Raw genomic sequence first — 19,937 nt, 5'->3', positions numbered from 1 at the left:
GGCTGAGATGATCCAATTCACAGCACTTCAAAACCTGGGACTCCCCTTTTGGCATCTCCCCAGCAGCAAGGGTGAAGAGTAGGTAAATATTATCTAAACATGGGGGTGTTAAAGTTGAATGTAAACACTGCCGTTTAATAGTAAGGATGAATAGGAGGCTCATGGGAGACAAACCTTGGATATGCCACAGAACGTTTTAGATAAAACCTGCCACCCAGGCAAGACAGAGGATGTTCCCCTCAGCCTGTTACAGGCATTGCATGGTCCCAAGCGGTTGAAAGGCAATTGATATTTTCTTATTTATGTCACATATTCTCAACCTCTCCCTATCAGACTCTCCACCTCTCTACAAAACTTTAAACGTGCTCTCAAGACCCAGTTCTTCATCAAACCCAGCCACCACTCATCCTAAGCCCTCTGTTACATGCTCACTTCTACCCCTTCTGTGTCCTTGTCTGTCTGCCCCTCCCCTTCAGAATGTAAGCTCTGACGAGCAGGGCCCTCTGCCCTCATGCGCTTTTCCCTCTCTTAGACTATTTCCTACTCCATACCCCGTTCAACGGAATGTAACCCTCACTTTCTGCCACCCTGATTATTTCAGTGTCCTGTTCCTTGATGCAACATTGTTTATATACCATGTACTTGTCCTACATTGTTTTTGTACTGCAAGTCATTGTTTGGCTCATTTGTTTATATTCTCTGTTAGGCGCTGCGGAACCCTTGTGGCGCCATACAAATAAACAATGATAATAATAATAATAGACAAATTTATTGATTGGTGGAGATATCCTGCAAGTCAAAGGACATGTAATCATGTGATATAACATTTTTGTATATCATAGGTTTGTCACCTATGCAGATATATTCTATTGCCAGGGCCGGCGCTACCCACTCAGCAAAGGGATGCAGTGCAGGTAGGCGCCAGGCTTGAGAGGCGTTCTAGCAGCTCTGCATCCCCCGCTGCTGCGCCGCCTGTCCCCCCTGCTGCTGCCGGCTAATGCGCCTGTCACACTGTGACAGAAGGCGGCGCCGGAAGCTTTAAGCGTCCTCTCCCCCACCCTAACTGTGTAACAGCGCGCAGTGTTTACTCACTGTGCAGGCAGACACGAAAAGGGGGCAGAGCTACATGGAACCGAGGGGCGGAGCTACAAGGGACCAGGCTGATCATGAGGAGGAACAGGAGGATGGACAGCTCCAGCCAGCCAGACTTCCTTTTGGTAAGAAAAAGTAAAGAGAGTGAGTGAGCTTGAGAAAGTGGATGTATGTGTGTGTGTGTGTGCGTGTGTATGTATGTATGTATGTATGTATGTATGTGCGTGCGTATGTGTGTGTGTGTATGTATGTATGTATGTATGTATGTATGTATGTGTGTGTGTGTGTGTGTGTGTGTATCTGTGTATGTGTATCCATGTGTGTAAGCGGCACTACCACAGGTGGAATTTTGTTTAAGCGGCACTACTACAGGGGGGGATTTTGTGTAAGCGGCACTACTACAGGGGGGATTTTGTGTAAGTGGCACTACTAAGGAGGCATTTTGTGTAAGCGGCACTACTACAGGGGGGGTTTTGTGTAAGTGGCACTACTAAGGAGGCATTTTGTGTAAGCGGCACTACTACAGGGGGGATTTTGTGTAAGTGGCACTACTACAGGGGGGATTTTGTGTAAGTGGCACTACTACAGGGGGGGAGTTTGTGTAAGCGGCACTACTACAGGGGGGATTTTGTGTAAGTGGCACTACTAAGGAGGCATTTTGTGTAAGCGGCACTACTACAGGGGCGGCAGTACTAAGGGGGCATTCTGTGTAAGCGGCACTGCAACAGGGTGGGATTTTGTGTAAGCAGCATTACTACAGGCGGGATTTTGTGTATAAGAAGCACTACTACGTGCGGTGTTATGTGAATAAGATTGTGCTACTGTGGCGTAATTAGAAATGGGGGTACTATTGTGTGTCCATGCCCCTTCTGTGTAAGACCAAACCACTTTTTCGGTGTGCACCAAAGACGTGTGCTGTCCCTTTGTAAAGTATGGGAGGGTGCAAATTTATAGTTTGCAGGGGGGCGCCGAACACCCTAGCACCGGCCCTGACTATTGCTTAACTTAGTTAACCGACGCATGCGCAATGGAACTGAAATCCCACTAATATTACATAATGAATAACAAATTTAAAAAGGAATAATAGAATATAATAATGAATAGGAAAAAAAGCATTTTCGTTTTATTATGTTTTATGTTACTGTTATCCAGATCAGGTGGCAGGTACAGGAGAGCAATTGCGACAGCACTCTTGCTAAATGCACGGGTGAAGTCAATGAGATTGGTACCGCCGGCGGTAACCGCAGTATACCATCTTTCATGGACTGGGTGAAGCCGGAAAAAGACCTTGTTCTTCGCCCATTTATAAATTGAGCTAATGGCCACCCTGTATCTGCCCAGACTGTATTATGCTTTCTCAGCACCAGTAGTAGAGTGCATTTATGGTGTCACCAGATGGCTGCTTTCTAATCCTCCTGCTGTGTCAGAATAGAATACAACGGTCATGAAAACCACTAATAACCAGTTAATAAGAAGTCGTCTGACACGTCCCCGGCAGCAGCCAGTGAGATAATACACAGCTTGAGGTCATTTCTTCTATGATTCTCTTGTTTGTCTCTGCAGAAGTCATTAAAACGTGTCACAAATCCCAACGACGTTGAGCGCCGCCGCCTCATTCCTGCCTCACACACCGCAGTAAAACGTTCCCCGACATCTGCAGCTGTGTGCAGAGGGAAATTAAAAGATGACTGCATTCTGACGCATGTATCTGTGGTCAGGCAGCGGGTTCTACGATAGAATTATAGCAATTAACTGGATAATGGATGAAACAAGTCCAGAGTTGATGAAGATATAAATCTCACACTATGAAAAAGACACTATACTGTATAATCCTGATGATATATTATTCTGTTACCAGCAATCAATTGGTTCACTGAGAATTAAAAAAATATAAAAAAGAATCACTCAATAGAGCAATTTCTTGCAGGGAGCCGGCATTACTGCTGCTCTGCTACTTGTGTCACTTACACTGCCTCAGGGTCTCCTCATTTCTGGCCCCTGTATACAGCTGCACCTGACTGGCTGGTGCCACGCTCTGCTACTGGTGTCACTCACACTGCCTCAGGTCCTACTCACTTCTGGCCCTTGTACACGGACTGGCTGGTGCCACACAAACTTTGACTCAGGTCCTCCTCACTACTGGCCCCTATATACAGCTGCTCCTGACTGACTGGTGCCACGCTCTGCAACTAGTGTCACACTGCCTCTGGTCCTCTTCACTTCTGGCACCTGTATACTGACTGGCTGGTGCCACGCTCTGCAACTGGTGTCACATTGCCTCAGGTTCTCCTCAATTGTGGCCCCTGTATACAGCTGTTCCTGACTGGCTGGTGCCACACTCTGCTACTGGTGTCACTTACATTGCCTCAGGTTCTCCTCACTTGTGGCCCCTGTGGCTGATGCCACGCTCACTGGCTCATGTCCTCCTCATTTCTGGCCCCTGTATACAGCTATTCCTGACTGGCTGGTGCCACGCTCTGCTACTGGTGTCACTTACATTGCCTCAGGTTCTCCTCACTTGTGGCACCTGTGGCTGGTGTCATGCTCACTGGCTCGTGTCCTCCTCACTTTTGGCTCCTGTGTACTGCTACTTCTGAGTCTAATGTCACACTGGCTGGTGCAGCACTCACTGGCTCCAATCATTCTTTCCTGCTCTTTGGTCCAAATTCAGAGTTGGACGCAGATGCTGTAATGTTGTGCAGCCGCCCTAAAAACAGTCCCGGCCTGCCCCCACAACGCTGCGTTGCCGCCCCGCGAATGTCCGCTTCTATTAATCACATTGAAGTCGCATCCATCGGGGATGCAACCGCAATGTGTGTGTCCGCACAGCTGCTGCGCAAGCACTGAAGCACAGTTTGCCTCCATCTGCAAACTGCGCTGCGGGCCGAGAGGGGACAACAATTGTATATCGTCAACCCTGCGATCTCCCGTCACTTTAGACAGGAGATTGGGGGCGATAACATTTGAATTCCCCCCTAAAAGTCAATTCACATATGTTACATACACGGATTAGAAGTAGCCAATATAGAGAATTCAACCGATTACTAAAAAGTTAAACAATATTCGTAAAATATATATATATATATATATATATATATATATATATATATATATATGGTGCAAAACGACCCAGCACTCATTAATCCCTTCAACCAAAGTATGGTGCTCACGGTGCCTTCCCACAGGGTTGCAGCCCAGCAATAGAGAGAACAAAACGGGTGGCACTCGGAGTCTCAGTCTCAATAATCAAAGTGCAGTGACTTTATTGTCAACATGGACATCAACGTTTCGGGGTCGCAGCCCCGTCGTCAGGATAAGTGACATAAGTGAAATCAAGTGTATAAATACCTTATTGTGTAGGATGACTCCTCCCGTCAGTGTAGCCCACGCTGCCCGGATCCCGGCCGCGTCGCCCGGTCTCTCCGGAAGTGACGCAGCGCCGGTCCGCCCAGCAAGACGCGCTGACACTGTGAATAGGGTTGTCATGGTTACTAACAACATACATGAAGAGGAAGTTTTCTGTTACTTCCAGAAACATTTTTAAACAACAAATTTGTGAATGATGTACATTAAAGTGTTCACGTGCCTGTAAATCAAAAATACTGTGCAAAAAATATGTGAACTTTAAAACCACACAAACAAAACAAAAAACGTAATCATCACAAGAATGTTACAATTAATATACTTTATAGCAAATTTTGTTCCTCTATTTCTTTCTGAACACTTCCATATAAAGTAAATGTTAGTGCAAATAACCTAATATATGAGGTCAATGTGGTGCTACATATAGAACTCATTCCGTGCGTAGCACCACATTGACCTCATATATTAGGTTATTTGCACTAACATTTACTTTATATGGAAGTGTTCAGAAAGAAATAGAGGAACAAAATTTGCTATAAAGTATATTAATTGTAACATTCTTGTGATGATTACGTTTTTTGTTTTGTTTGTGTGGTTTTAAAGTTCACATATTTTTTGCACAGTATTTTTGATTTACAGGCACGTGAACACTTTAATGTACATCATTCACAAATTTGTTGTTTAAAAATGTTTCTGGAAGTAACAGAAAACTTCCTCTTCATGTATGTTGTTAGTAACCATGACAACCCTATTCACAGTGTCAGCGCGTCTTGCTGGGCGGACCGGCGCTGCGTCACTTCCGGAGGGACCGGGCGACACGGCCGGGATCCGGGCAGCGTGGGCTACACTGACGGGAGGAGTCATCCTACACAATAAGGTATTTATACACTTGATTTCACTTATGTCACTTATCCTGACGACGGGGCTGCGACCCCGAAACGTTGATGTCCATGTTGACAATAAAGTCACTGCACTTTGATTATTGAGACTGAGACTCCGAGTGCCGCCCGTTTTGTTCTCTCTCTCTCTCTATATATATATATATATATATATATATATATTTCTAAGAATAAAACATAATGGAAAAGGCGCTCATAGTGCAGACTGTTTATTCAATTTAAAAACAGTAACAGGTCCACGGACAAATTGTATAGGACTCGTACCATATAGCACACGCTGTGGGCTGGTTACCACATGGTTCAAAGAAAATCCACTGGCACAAACTGCATACCCGCTGGCTGCCACCCGGGACCACACACCACGCAGCCGGCTATGGTATAGCCGTGACTCGTCGGGAAACCTCTCTGGATCAGACAGTGGGAGCAGCTGCACAGGTGGACACAGTGCGTCAGACAGGCCACGCCCCAACGCGTTTCGTATCACACTTCGTCAGGAGGCTGGCCTGTCTGATGCTGAGCTCATGTTTTATGTCCCTGGGCTGTGTGTGCGCATCAGCCCACACTGCTCAATTAGTGGCAAGCACAGCTGAGCACTATTATGGCTCCAGGTAAAAGTGTTTAAGACATGCCAATAAAGCACTTTTTTTCTAAAAACATAACAGAACATTTTTAAAATTTTTAACACTTTTTAGCCTAATAGCAGCAACTTTTAGCTTAAAAGACCATACATAGATCACAGGCAATGAATAGCAAATACTAATGAACATTTCATGACATGTACACAAAACACATACATATAATGCAATATAAAATATATCTATAAAAAAATCTTTACTTATAGGAGGGAGATCACAGTAGTTAGATTCAGGGAGTGCACACAGAGAGAAGGTACCAGAAGATACCTCAGAACACTAAACTCTACACAACTGACAGGAGAACTTTCTCTAAAGCATTTCTCTCAGTTAATCACAGCTAGATCCCTTGTTACATGTTGCTTAAAGCAACAGTAACCATTATTCGTTGTATCACTTAAGATCGTTTCCAGCTATTTTGTTACCTACTGCACATATTTGTAACAGTATTGCTAATATTGTACAAAACTGCTAGCAGACACAGAAAGACTGATCTTTATCATTCTGGCCTCAAGGGTGTCAGTAATGTAAACTTTATGTCCCGAATAGCAGCTGTCACAATCAAGGGGAATAGAGAAAATATCAGGTAGCTAGATTAGACATAAAGGTACTAGTAATAATAAAAAGTAAAATGATGGAAACAGAAAAAACAGCAGAACGGACAGAGGAATTTATCAGTGACTACCAAATCATGTCTTGATAATTCTGCAGTACAAAGATAGGAATTTTCTTCTTATTTTTCTCTCTACCCCTATATTCTCATATTGGTGTACTAGAAGCGGGGAGAAAGTAACTATCCAATTATTTAACCCTACCACGCTTATCTCTGTCTGATGAATGGGGTGATCTCATATGTTTCATTTAACCCATTAGGCATCAGAGTGTCTAGAGACAGGATCCAGAAAGCTTCTCGTCTCAGCAGTTGTTCCTTTCTGTTTCCTAGATCCTTATTTTGAGCAACATGTTCAATCCCCATAAACTTCAATAAACTAGGGTCAGCATTGTGGCATTCTGTACAGTGTCGGGGGACACTATGATTTAGAACCCGTTTTTTTATGTTCCGGGTATGCTCTAAAATTCTAATCTTCAAAACTCTTTTGGTTTTTCCCACGTATCTTAGTCCACATGGGCAACTCAATACATATATGCAAAAAGGTGTGTTGCAGTTAATAAAAGACCTGATGTTATTGGGAGAACTCTGCTTATTATTTCCAGAAAACGTCTTTTTTCCATTTTCTGCATTATTACATACCTTACATTTCCCACAACTAAAGAAGCCTTTTAGACCATCCAGGAATTTTTTTTCCATATTTCCATGAACCTTTTTTTAGTTTACTCTTAGATATCATGGATTTGATGGTTTTAGCCTTTTTGTAAATGATCTCTGGTTTGCTGGCAAGTTCAGGTCCCAGAACTGGGTCTAGCTGGAGGATATGCCAATTTTTTCGGACTATCTTTTCCAGCTCTCGGAATCCTGCACTGAATTGTGTGACTAAGGGGCAAAATAATTTCTTTTGATTCTCCCTTTTCTTATACTGAAGTAGGCCAGTCCTTTCTTTTAGCCTAGCTTTTTCTCTAGCTGTTGACACAAGTTTTTCTGGGTAGCCCCTTTTCAGTAAATCTATCAGTATACACCTGAGCTTGTTCATCAAACTCATACCCCTTTCACATTGCACAAATAACCCGGTATCGACACGGCATATTGCCGTGTCGACCCGGGTCAGTGTGCGATGTGAAAGGTCCTTGGTCGTTTTAGCGGGTCGCCTGACCCGGTAATTCAACCCGGTAAAAAAGAAGGGTTTTACCCGGGTTGATTACCGGGTCAGGTGCGGTGTGAATGGGAGCCGTGTCGATGCGACACGGTTCCCATTCACAGCATAGGGAGAGGCGGTGCAGGAGATGAGCTCATCTCCCGGCGCCGCCTCTACCCCCGCCCCTGCTGCTGCTGCTCCCTCCGCTGCTATGGCAACTGACCCGGTATATTGCCGGGTAGGAAAGCCAGCAGCGGAGCGCAAATGCCGGATCCCACCCGGTAAGTACACGTTTGTCTTACCGGGTAGGATCCGGCATTTGCGGTCTGAAAGAAGCATTAGATACATGGGTGCAATTCCTACGAAGTCCAGTGTATTGGGACAGGGGAATGTTTTCCTTCCATTGCGGAAGGTGACAGCTAGTGTATTCTAAGTAGCTGTTACGGTCTACCTGTTTGAAATGTGTGGAGGTTTCAATAACACCAGAGCTTTGAAAATTTTCTGTTGATAATACCAGGTCAAGGAACTCAAGACGGTTTCTACTAAAAGTACCCGTAAATTTTAAATTGTATGAATTAATATTAATCTCTTTTAGAAAGTCATTCCACTCTGGCTCGGTGCCCTTCCAGACTATTAATACATCATCTATGTACCTTTTGTACATGATGATATTTTCTTTAAGCCTCCCCTGGATTATTTCCTGTTCCCATTCAGCCATATATATATTGGCTAGGCTTGGAGCACAAATACTACCCATTGCTGAGCCACAGACTTGTTTATACCAGTCATCTTGAAATGTAAAGTAATTATATCCAAGTACAAAATATAAACATTTAGAAATAAATTCAAGCTTCACATCACTGATTTCAGGATCTTGCCTAAGTTTGTTCTCAACTGCATGTACACCTTTGTCGTGCGGAATAGAGGTGTACAGGGACTGCACATCCACAGAACACCAGCGGGTATGCAGTTTGTGCCAGTGGATTTTCTTTGAACCGTGTGGTAACCAGCCCACAGCGTGTGCTATATGGTACGAGTCCTATGCAATTTGTCCGTGGACCTGTTACTGTTTTTAAATTGAATAAACAGTCTGCACTATGAGCGCCTTTTCCATTATGTTTTATTCCTAGAAATCAATCCCGCTACAGGAGTCCGGAGCCTTCATTGGGAAAGTGCTGCGGTATTTATCCTATACCTGTGCTACAACTCAGAGGTTTCTGGTGCTTGTAATTTTCTCTACTGTTGAGAGAAAAAGGACTGCCAGCGCACCTGCACACCTTCTAATCAAACTAATATATATATATATATATATATATATATATATATATATATATAAATCCCCATGTGGCAAGTCTATCTTTCCAGTGGGACAACGGATTTCTAAGGTGATGTCAGGACAAACTAGAACTCATTCACTTGCATACATATACTGTATACATTCATTACTCATTGCAAAGTAATTACAAATATTCCTGAACTAATATAAAACACTGCAGATAGAAGAGAATCCCCGGTGGCTGTTTTGCTGCAAATTAATAAAAAAACAAAACTTGCAACAATATTAAAATGATTTCAAACTCTTCAAGTCTGTATTGAGATCGCAATATCAGAGACCTTTAATTAATGTTATTCCCTCAATACGGATATGAATTCAAAGGTTACAATTAATGAATACTCCATCTGTTACACTGACAATTTATTTTCTACCACTACCAAAAAGCATTTTATACGAACAGTGCGTCATCCTTGGTCTCTCCCAGCGGAAGTCATCTCCCGCGGGAGCAGTGCATCGCTGGACCCCAGTGAAAACATGAAGGTAGGGGATAGAGAGGCCGCTGTAGCCTCCTGGGCCCTTATGCTCTGAGAAAAAGCAGACAGGGGCCAGTTTGTGATCTTGCACGCCTGGATCTTGTTGCCACTACACATGTCACAGAGGAAGGGGTGGGAGTGGAAACCTGAAAGGGTTTGGAGTTGATGGGCAACAGTCAGCTACTGGCCCCACAGTGACCACACCTCTACACCCAGTGCATTCCTGCCACTGTCTCTCAACCACCGTGAAAGACACTCAAGTGAACGACATTTAGTTTCCCAATAAGTATTGATTATGACACAATGGGGGGTATTCAATTGTTTGAAAAGTCAGTTGGGTGTCTGTTTTTTTCCTATCTAATAGACAGGAAAAAAAGCCACCCAAACTGACTTTTCAAACAATTGAATATGCCCCACTGAGCCTTATTCTGAGCTGGACATAAAGTGGCTGTATTTGCGGGAAGACAGATTTACTACCTTATATTAATAGAAGTATCCATAGAGCTGATCTGAGCACTCATACAGCTTCAAGCGGGAAGCCGCACCTCCTAGTATTTTTCCATACACAGCTTCAAGCGGGAAGCCGCACCTCCTAGTATTTTTCCATACACAGCTTCAAGCGGGAAGCCGCACCTCCTAGTATTTTTCCATACACAGCTTCAAGCGGGAAGCCGCACCTCCTAGTATTTTTCCATACACAGCTTCAAGCGGGAAGCCGCACCTCCTAGTATTTTTCCATACACAGCTTCAAGCGGGAAGCCGCACCTCCTAGTATTTTTCCATACACAGCTTCAAGCGGGTAGCCGCACCTCCTAGTATTTTTCCATACACAGCTTCAAGCGGGTAGCCGCACCTCCTAGTATTTTTCCATACACAGCTTCAAGCGGGAAGCCACACCTCCTAGTATTTTTCCATCCACAGCTTCAAGTGGGTAGCCGCACCTCCTAGTATTTTTCCATCCACAGCTTCAAGTGGGTAGCCGCACCTCCTAGTATTTTTCCACCCACAGCTTCAAGCGGGAAGCCGCACCTCCTAGTATTTTTCCTTCCACAGCTTCAAGCGGGAAGCCGCACAGCCTAGTATTTTTCCACCCACAGCTTCAAGCGGGAAGCCGCACCTCCTAGTATTTTTCCATCCACAGCTTCAAGCGGGAAGCCGCACAGCCTAGTATTTTTCCACCCACAGCTTCAAGCAGGAAGCCGCACCTCCTAGTATTTTTCCATCCACAGCTTCAAGCGGAAAGCCGCACAGCCTAGTATTTTTCCATCCACAGCTTCAAGCGGGAAGCCACACAGCCTAGTATTTTTCCATCCACAGCTGCAACGTCATCATTAGTATGGTCACTTGCACGCTGGGTCCAAATGATCTCTCCAAAACAGGCTTCTCTTCCCGTATGCAGAACAGCATGGGACTCTAGGACAGTGGCTTTCAACCTCGGTCCTCAAGTACCCCCAACAGTTCATGTTTTCCAGGTCACCTCACAGGATTGAAAGTGAAATTATTTGCTCCACCTGTGGGTCTTTTATAATGTGTCAGTGAGTAATGAATACAACTGTTCAACTGCTAGGTGAGCTGGAAAACATGAACTGTTGGAGGTACTTGAGGACCGAGGTTGAGAACCACTGCTCTAGGCCATGGTCTGTCAGAAAAGGGGTGCAGCCGGAAACTGGAGCTGTCTGGGCAGAACAGATCTGTGTGGAGAGCTGTTTTATACGTGCTAACCCATTCCAACTGGCCGGGTTACATTACATCAGAAGTCATGTGACTGGCTATTGAAATCTTCAGTAGAACAGATGTCTGTTCCTATAGCGCATGGCCTGCCAGTACCCCATAAAAGCTACCAATAATCACCCTAAGCATAATTATATTCTCTCTCGGGAAGGTCTGGAAGACACCAATGGTCATGGTGAGTCGCACATTCTGTGCCTGACATAGGTAGGTGAAACGTTCGATGTCCAGGCTAATGGTGCTCCGGTAGCACGTCTTTGAATGCATATCGGGGGAATCACGCTGCAGCTGGTAGGCATCTCAATAGGAAACCCCTGGCAATGGCACTGCCATAAGGACGCAGTAGCAGCTGCGCCAAGCCAAATGAAGCAACCACTACTGGCAATGCGTCCACCTCAGACTCGCCACCCTAGTGTGTTTTATAAATACCTCCAATTAAGGGAAATTAGGAGGGAGTGTCATGCAAATTCATTTTTTCCCCCTGAAAACACAACAAAGTGTGACCAAGTGCACGTAACCATAGCCAGTCACCAGTCCCACTTTTAGAGGCGTTTTGATTTCTGTAAAAAAAAAAAGACAAAAGTGTGTGGCCTGTCAGAAAACGGGCGTTGACAAAAATGGGCTGTAATAGAGAACAATGGCGCTGAATAGGTGTACTGAGTGGTAGTCCTTTGAGCTACACAGTATTGGGGTGTGCAGCCTCACGTAATCAATATTATCAAAATTATACCAAGCCCTCTGGGACCAAGCACCCCAGAAAGGGACACAAAATATTAGTGAAGGTGGGTGTGGTTCCAACGCATTTCATCGTGCGGCTTCAGGGGGTTTGATTTAACAGGACTGCTTTGGAATCACATTTCAGTATTTATAACCTGGAGAAACACTGGAATTTGGGCCTAATTCAGACCTGGTAGCTGCTGTGCGTTTTCGCACAGCAGCCGGTCAGGTCTGAACTGCGCATGTACCGGCGCCTCAGTGCGCCGGCGCATGCCAGACAGCCGACAGCTGTCCTAGCCCTGCGATCGACTCTGCCTGATTGACAGGCAGAGGTGGTCGCTGGGTGGGAGGGGGCGGGCTGGCAGCGTTTGGCCACCATTTAGGGGGTGGGGTACGGGCAACACAGGCATGCCTGGACCATTGGGGGAGGACGGGCCGCGGCAGCTGCGTGACGTCACACACAGCCGCTGCGACCCTCACAGCGATGAGTATCTCCTGCCAGGGAGCTACCCCTAACTTACAAAAGCATCGCCGCTGTGCGGTGCTTTTGTACTTGTGCGGGGGGGGGGGGGGGGGGGTTGGGCCTGACATGAGGGGTGGACTAACCCTGTGCTGGACGTCCCCCCACATGTCTGTGTGACTGATCGTAGATGTGCTAAATTTAGGTCTGAATTAGGCCCTTTGTTTTCTTCACAGAAGATGATCAAATTTATTGTCTACAATCCCCATTTTTTCTCTCTCTCCCTCCTTAACGTTGCAGCCGTAAACAACAATTTCGATAACGTTGCTAAAAATGGGAGTTACCCAAGCAAATCACGGCCTGGCCTAGATAGTTAACCACTTAACTGACGATTTATTTCGCTGAAAACCACTCCGAAATTGTCGGGTTTTTTATGAGTGTATTAAGTGAAGAACATGACTTTAACCCTATCCCAAATGATTTTAGTTAAAAAAAAAAAAAATGATTTTCTGGGAAAAAAATATTTTTCAAACATTGAAACATCGATCGGGAACATCGCGACCATCGGGAACATCACGACTATCGCGGCTTTCATTTTGAAAGCCGAGACAGCCTGCATGTATGCAGGGGGGGGTTCTGGGGGTGGCTTGGGAGGGTTCATTTACTCTCCCCAACGGCTGCCATTGTCTGCAGCCGCTGGAGGGGGGGGATCCTGCCTTGCTGATAGATCAGCAGTGATCGGCAGCACGGCAGACACAGGGGGAGAGTGCAGGGAGGCAGAGGGACTTTATCTTCCCTGCCGCGGCTAATACTCTCTATCCGACTGCTCGCATCTGATGCCACCATGCCAGGCAAGTGGTTAAGGGGCATTTCCCAATCTGTACTTGTTTTCCATCCCGGGACACTGTATATAAAAGTTTCTAGATTAGGTGTAATAGACAAGCAGAGCGATGTACTAATGAATGTAAACTTATTTACAGATTTAAATGGGATGTGGTTATGTGACCGGCGGATCCAGAACCCTGCATATCGCGTCAGTCGGCATGCCAACCAACAGGGACTATTCCCACTCGTGGGTGTCTACGACACCCAAAGAGTGGGAATAGAACCTGTGGCGAGGGCAGCGAGCCCGTAAAGGGCTTTGTTGCGCTAACCCACCCCCCCGCCAGCCATCTAACAGCCGGGATCCCAGCGTCGGTATTGTGACCTCACACATACCCAACCCTTTTAAACATTAATATTCACATTTATGAGGTGTCTGAATCGTCGACTACACTAAATGGTAAATCAATAAAATGTCTGCCCAGTCGCTAATCTCCCCATAGACCAAAATACTTCATTGCATCCTGGGTAGTACGAGGGTGGTTCAATAAGTAAGATAACAAGACCTCTCTAATTTCCCGCCAGGCCAGAGCAGGTAGGCCACTGCTTCCCCTCAGGGCCCTTAGACCACGCCTTATATCAGTCATACTGTCCCAACATCTGCTGTAAGATGGCGGGTATGCGGAAACACGGTCAGACATTGAGGTGCGCAGTGTGAACTGAACCACCCTCATATGTGCAGCACATACACAACACAAATCACCGCCCATCTTCATCACTAAATTGTGATCCCAACACGCGCATCAGTGACACTCACCAGTCGTGAAGAGGATTCTCCTGGGATCCTGAAATACAAAAACAACATAATGGAACGGCATTGTGTCAGCAATCAAACTGGAGGCTCCTTAAACTGCCTAGATGTAATTATGAAGACACAAAAACACTGACAAGGCAAACAGTGACAAATGAGATGTTTCTCCTCATGAATCTGTGTGTATGCAGCAGGCGGGTCCTCCATCTCCTGTCACTTCCAAGAGGAAAAATAATAAAAGTGACAAATATTGTTCCTTCATTTATGTTGATAAATGTGCGGCTAAATGAATGTGCCACGCCAGGCTGTAATGTCTGTGTAATGCACACTATTGTGTGTATACAGCCCTGTAAATAATATCTGTAATATCCTGTAAATAATGTCATTGTTCTGATGTCATCAGTTCAGCAGTCATTAGGAAACGTGTGTATTATTGGGGCGTGGTATGGAAGGTAGATAGTAACTAGGTTGACAGTGTCTAGGTCGACCACTATTGGTCGACAGTAACTAGGTCGACAGGGTATCTAGGTCGACAGAGTTTATAGGTCGACAGGGTCTAGGTTGACAGGTCAAAAGGTCGACATGAGTTTGTAATGTTTTTTTGGTGTCGTTTTCTTCGTAGAGTGACCGGGAACCTCAATTAGTGCACCGTGTCCCCTCGCATGGCTCGCTCCGCTACCGCTTTACTCGGCACAGGTTACCGTTCCAATCGTAGTCCACGTGGACCGTTAAGTATGAAAAGGTTAAAAAAAAAAAAACCTGAAAAACTCACGTCGACCTTTTGACCTGTCGACCTAGAACAAGTCGACCTAGAGACCATGTCGACCTAGAAGCCCTGTCAACCTAGTAACTGTCGACCAATAGTGGTCGACCTAGATAGTGTCGATGTAGAGCCCGGATCCCGGATTATTGTGTATTGTTGACTTTCAGTGGTTATTTTTAGGAGACGCTGGTGATTCTTATTCCTGTTTTTTATTGTTTCAAATGAACATATGAGTTAGATAGTAAATATACTGGTATAAAACTACTGCTAAACTTTACATACTTTGGTGTTTATATTGTTTTTACATGAAACAAGAGGTGGGGAGAGTGCTGCAGCTATAATACCAGGCTGTCCGGCATGCTTGCCTATTTTTAAAAACAAAATTCAGGGAAATTGAACAAGTGCCCCTAAAGTTGTGGGGTGTCCTTTTTCAAAGGATCATGTCCGGCCCCACCCAGGGGCGTGTCCAGCTCCACCCAGGGCCGTCACCAGCTCCACCCAGGGGCGTGCCCAGCACCAACAAATGGAACCTATAGTACTGTACGCAGCATGCCATAAGCAGGGAGGTATATGCATGGCTGGCACGCTGCCTGGGCATGTATAGTGTAGCAGGACTGAAAGGCAGATTATTTTTATTTTACAGTTAAAGTTATGGCAGCTTCAGCGATAAGGAAGCAGCAGAGCAGTGAAATGACTGCAGCTCTGACTGATAAATGTCTCTCAGGCAGAAGGCTGGGGACCGAATGCTTGTAGAGCAAACACATAGAGCAAATCAAACAATCCCTATCGTTGAGCTGAAAGTTTTAATGCGATGGAAGAGCTTGATAAATAGGCTGTCAAAAACAATAATGGAAAATGATTTACTTCTAATACAAGCCTAGTGCTGTCTCGCCAAGTCCCCAGAATGCACCTTCTTCTTGCTGTTCCCTGATATACCAGTATACTGCCTAGGGCACCTACACTAGCTTGGACTCTTGCAGGATGTTGCATCATCAGGTGCAAAAATGCACAAGTCAGCAGTTCCATACCCTCCAGCTGCACCTTTTTGGCAGGTACAGTAGCTATTTTTTTATGGTCTGTACCGATTTTTGGCTCTCCAAACTTCCACTGAAAGTATAAGAAAAGGGACGTAACCACGCCCCCTTTACCCGTGGCCACGCCTCCTTTTCGAATTTGTAACGATTTTTATCTGTAAAATGTTGGAGGGTACGCAGTTCAGGAGGTACAGTGAGGATCTGGAAGGGATAGCGGTTACAGTATCAATAGTCGGGATCCCAGACGTCATAATTCTGATGCCAGAATCCCGACCAGTGGTGAAATACCGCCGCCGGAATCCAGGCACCACCGTGCCCGAAGCGTTGTGAGCGCAGCATGGCGAGCACAGCGAACCCGCATCGGGCTTTCTAGCGCTCGCCCCGCTGCCGGCACGCCGGTTGCCGGGATCCTGCTGCTGGTATACTGACGGTCAGGATCCCGGCCGCCGTTTTTTCATACCGGTCTCTGGGAGGCTATCCTGCAATCTGTCTTGGAGAGTTGGCGAATAGGACTGTGATTGACAGACACCTTTCTTATGGTCTGGGGAGAGGAGATGAGGTCAAAGTACTGGATCCAAGGGGAGGTGGTGTCAGGGAGAGGGTCATGGGTCAGGGAGCAAGGCTGCCGAAAGGCGGGGCTATTAATTACCCAGACTTGTCTGGGAACCTGGGCAGGTTATGCATGTGGAGAAAAGCCTCTACACCCCTTTGGTAAAACAACTCTGCGCACACTATTGTTGAATGGTTTTACGAGTTGGCGTGGCTGGTCACTTTTCATGTATACTTTTTATATACAACCGCCTGTGTAAGGAGAGATCAGCGATGCTTGCCATTGTAGGAGCAGCTGACTGCTCAATGTTTCATAATTAGCATGCACTGGTATGAGAGCCTATGGGGACTCCCCAAACAGACTGGAATCCCCCATAGGAAATTGGTGGTTTACCTGAACTGGTTTCACTTTTTATAATAGTGCACCCCTTACTGCAAACTATTACAGATACCAAACATCATGACACCGGTATAAAAGCAGGCTTCTATATGGTCATAGAACTCCTCAGTGACTTCTAATAACAATATTTACAGGACAGGGTGCAATGGATCATATATAAATTATTCTGATAGGGGCAACTGCTAGTACAGGACTAAAGCCAATAATCTAGTAATGTGCATCACTGTCTGATTACTACAAGTGACATTGGTGGTCATTCCGAGTTGATAGCTAGCTGCATTTGTTCGCAGCGCAGCGATCAGGCTAAAAAACGGCAGTTCCGCGCATGCGGCGCAATGCGCACGCGCGACGTACGAGTACAACGACCGATGTAGTTTAACATAGGGTCTGGCGATGCATTTCAGTCGCACTGCTTGCCGCAGAGTGATTGACAGGAAGTGGGCGTTTCTGGGTGGCAACTGACCGTTTTCAGGGAGTGTGCGGAAAAACGCAGGCGTGCCAGGGAAAACGCAGGCGTGGCTGGCCGAACGCAGGGCGTGTTTGTGACGTCAAATCCGGAACAGAATGGTCTGAAATGATCGCAAGCGCAGAGTAGGTTTTGAGCTACTCTGAAACTGTACAAAATAAATTTGTAGCCGCTCTGCGATAGAACCGTTCGCACTTCTGCTAAGCTAAAATACACTCCCAGTGGGCAGCGGCATAGCGTTTGCACGGCTGCTAAAAACTGCTAGCAAGCGATCAACTCGGAATAACCACCATTATTAGAAATTGTATTAAAAGCACCATCGGTGTGATGTGTACCTAGACACTCCTCAGTTTATTAATCCATTTAGTACTGAATGCTACGGGGTTTCTTATATTTGGGTTATTTACACTTAGCCTGGGTTATTGCAATTGTAAAAGAATGGTCTGGTCTGATGCAGCCGATGTGGGGTTCACCGTGACATTTGAGAACACATTTAAAAGCAAAAAAAGAAAATAGTATGACATCACTGACCTCATCTTTGTACCGCGCCACATTCAGCGCATCATAGTCACTGTTGTAGTTTGTAGAAAAGTTCACAGCATTAATTACGTGAGCTCCGACATGTATTGCTGCAGGGAAACAGAAGAGATAGTAATATTTAAAATGATATAATACAAGAGCGGTTTGTTATTGGGGAAGGTGTTACTTTAGTACTGTGCTTTCCCATAAAGGAGCATTGCCGGGTAGGACTAAAAATCACCCCAACCAAAACCAGGTGAGGTGTGACCCTGCAGCTCCAATACATTCATCCATCCACATCGGAACAGTAGACAAGCGGCGATCCCACTTACATGTACCACATCTAGGAGCGCTGCAATAGTCAGATCTCATTTTCTGCACCTGCTCCATACATTTTCTAAAAACGCTTTTTGAAGCATTAAATAGCATCAAATACACTCAAAGAAAGTCCATATGGATGCAGTTTAATGTCAGCTCTCATTCACAGATTGGTCACTGCATGCTGCCATATTTCCCTCATCTCTAGTCACACTAGCTTATTGCATGAGTAACATGTTGGTATGCTCGGTTCATCATTATACAGGCCCCCGTCTGATTGCTGACTTTTTGATCGTCGATAATCAGACTATGGGGGTCATTACGACCCGATCGCTCACTGAAGTTTATCGCAGCGCAGCGATCGGGTCGGAACTGCGCATGCACCGGCGCCGCAGTGCGCCGCCGCATGCCAGACGGTCGAAGGCCCTCGTTGCCTAGCGATCGCCGCTGCCTGATTGACAGCGCAGCTCCTGCGGCTGGCCGGGAGGGGACTGGGCGGCGGTGTTAAGCCGCCGTTTAGGGGGGGGGGCGCGGTCCCGCCAACGCAGGTGTGGCCGAACCGTTGGGGGGACATCACACGCAGCCACTGCCGCCAGGGCAGCGAAGAGGTTCTCCCGGCCAGCTGCAGGAGCTGTGCTGGCTGGGAGTTACTCCTCAAATGCAAAAGTTTATCGCAGCACAGCAATCGGGTCGGAACTGGGCATGCGCCGGCCGGAGGCCGTCATTGCCTAGTGATCGCCTCTGCCTGATTGACAGGCAGAGGCGGTCGTCGGGCGGGAGGGGGCTGGATGGCGGCGTTGAGCCGCCGTTTAGGGGTCGCGGTCCGGCCAACGCAGGCGTGGCTGGACCATTGGAGGGCGGGCCGCGGCGGCTGCGCGACGTCACGCGCAGCCGCTGCGACCCGGGCAGCGAAGAGATCCTCCCGGCCAGCCACAGGACCTGCGCTGGCCGGGAGTTACTCCTCAAATGCAAAAGCATCGCCGCTGTGCGATGGGGGGGGAGTGTCAATGACATGCGAGGCGGACTAGCCCTGTGCTGGGCATGTCTGAGTGCCTGATCGTAGCTGTGCTAAATTTAGCACAGATCAACTCAGAGTGACCCCCTAAGGGCCTAATTCAGATCTGATCATAGATGTGCTAAATTTAGAACATCTACGATGAGTTTCTCAGACATGCAGGGGGGACGCCCAGCACAGGGCTAGTCCACTCCGCATGTCTTGCTTTGCCTCCCCCTCCACTAAATGGGTGCAAAAGCATCGCAAGGCAGCGATGCTTTTGCACCCAGCGAGTAGCTCCCTGCCTGGGCAGCTCCTGCACGGTTACGCACGGGTCGAAACGGCTGCGCGTAACGTCACGCGGCCACCCCTGCAATGGTCCGGACACGCCTGCATTGTCCAGACCGCGCCCTGCCAACAGTGTTCTAACGCCATTGGCACCCCCCGCGACCGCCTCTGCCTGTCAATCAGGCAGAGGCGATCGCAGGCTTGCGATGCTTTTAGCATCTCACTGGGCTCCCGGGGTACGCACATGTAGTGCGCCTGATGCGCACTACATGTCTGAATTACCCCCTATATTTCGCTAAAATCAATAGAAACGTAATAGTGAGAAGTAAACCTTTTAAAAATTAATCTGCTCATAAATCCCACCTAAACTAAATACTATCTCTGCCGTACATGTTTTTGTGCCCCTATATAGAGTACACAGCTGCAATATATTTAAGAGACTTCTTTGGCAGCTATAAGGAAGCTACAGTATATTACGCATTTATCACTTTCACATGTATGAATCAATGTATTCATGTATAA

At 46.5% G+C, this 19,937-nt stretch overlaps 1 protein-coding gene across 3 annotated transcripts in view; it reads right to left on the bottom strand.

Moving 5' to 3' along the window:
• The window catches only part of NOX4 (NADPH oxidase 4), a 502,226-nt gene that overhangs the window by 350,935 nt on the left and 131,354 nt on the right, over positions 1–19,937 (bottom strand). For all 3 annotated transcript variants that reach the window (XM_063951390.1, XM_063951389.1, XM_063951391.1), the window contains 2 exons: positions 17,828–17,925; positions 14,091–14,118 (listed from right to left, as the gene is read on the bottom strand). In XM_063951390.1, coding sequence (XP_063807460.1) covers positions 14,091–14,118; positions 17,828–17,925 — 126 coding nt within the window. The remainder of the gene's footprint in view (positions 1–14,090; positions 14,119–17,827; positions 17,926–19,937) is intronic.

The sequence above is a fragment of the Pseudophryne corroboree genome, chromosome 2 (assembly GCF_028390025.1).
Source record: "Pseudophryne corroboree isolate aPseCor3 chromosome 2, aPseCor3.hap2, whole genome shotgun sequence".
In the NCBI taxonomy this organism is placed as follows: domain Eukaryota; kingdom Metazoa; phylum Chordata; class Amphibia; order Anura; family Myobatrachidae; genus Pseudophryne; species Pseudophryne corroboree.
This window is presented reverse-complemented; position numbering and strand designations above follow the sequence as displayed.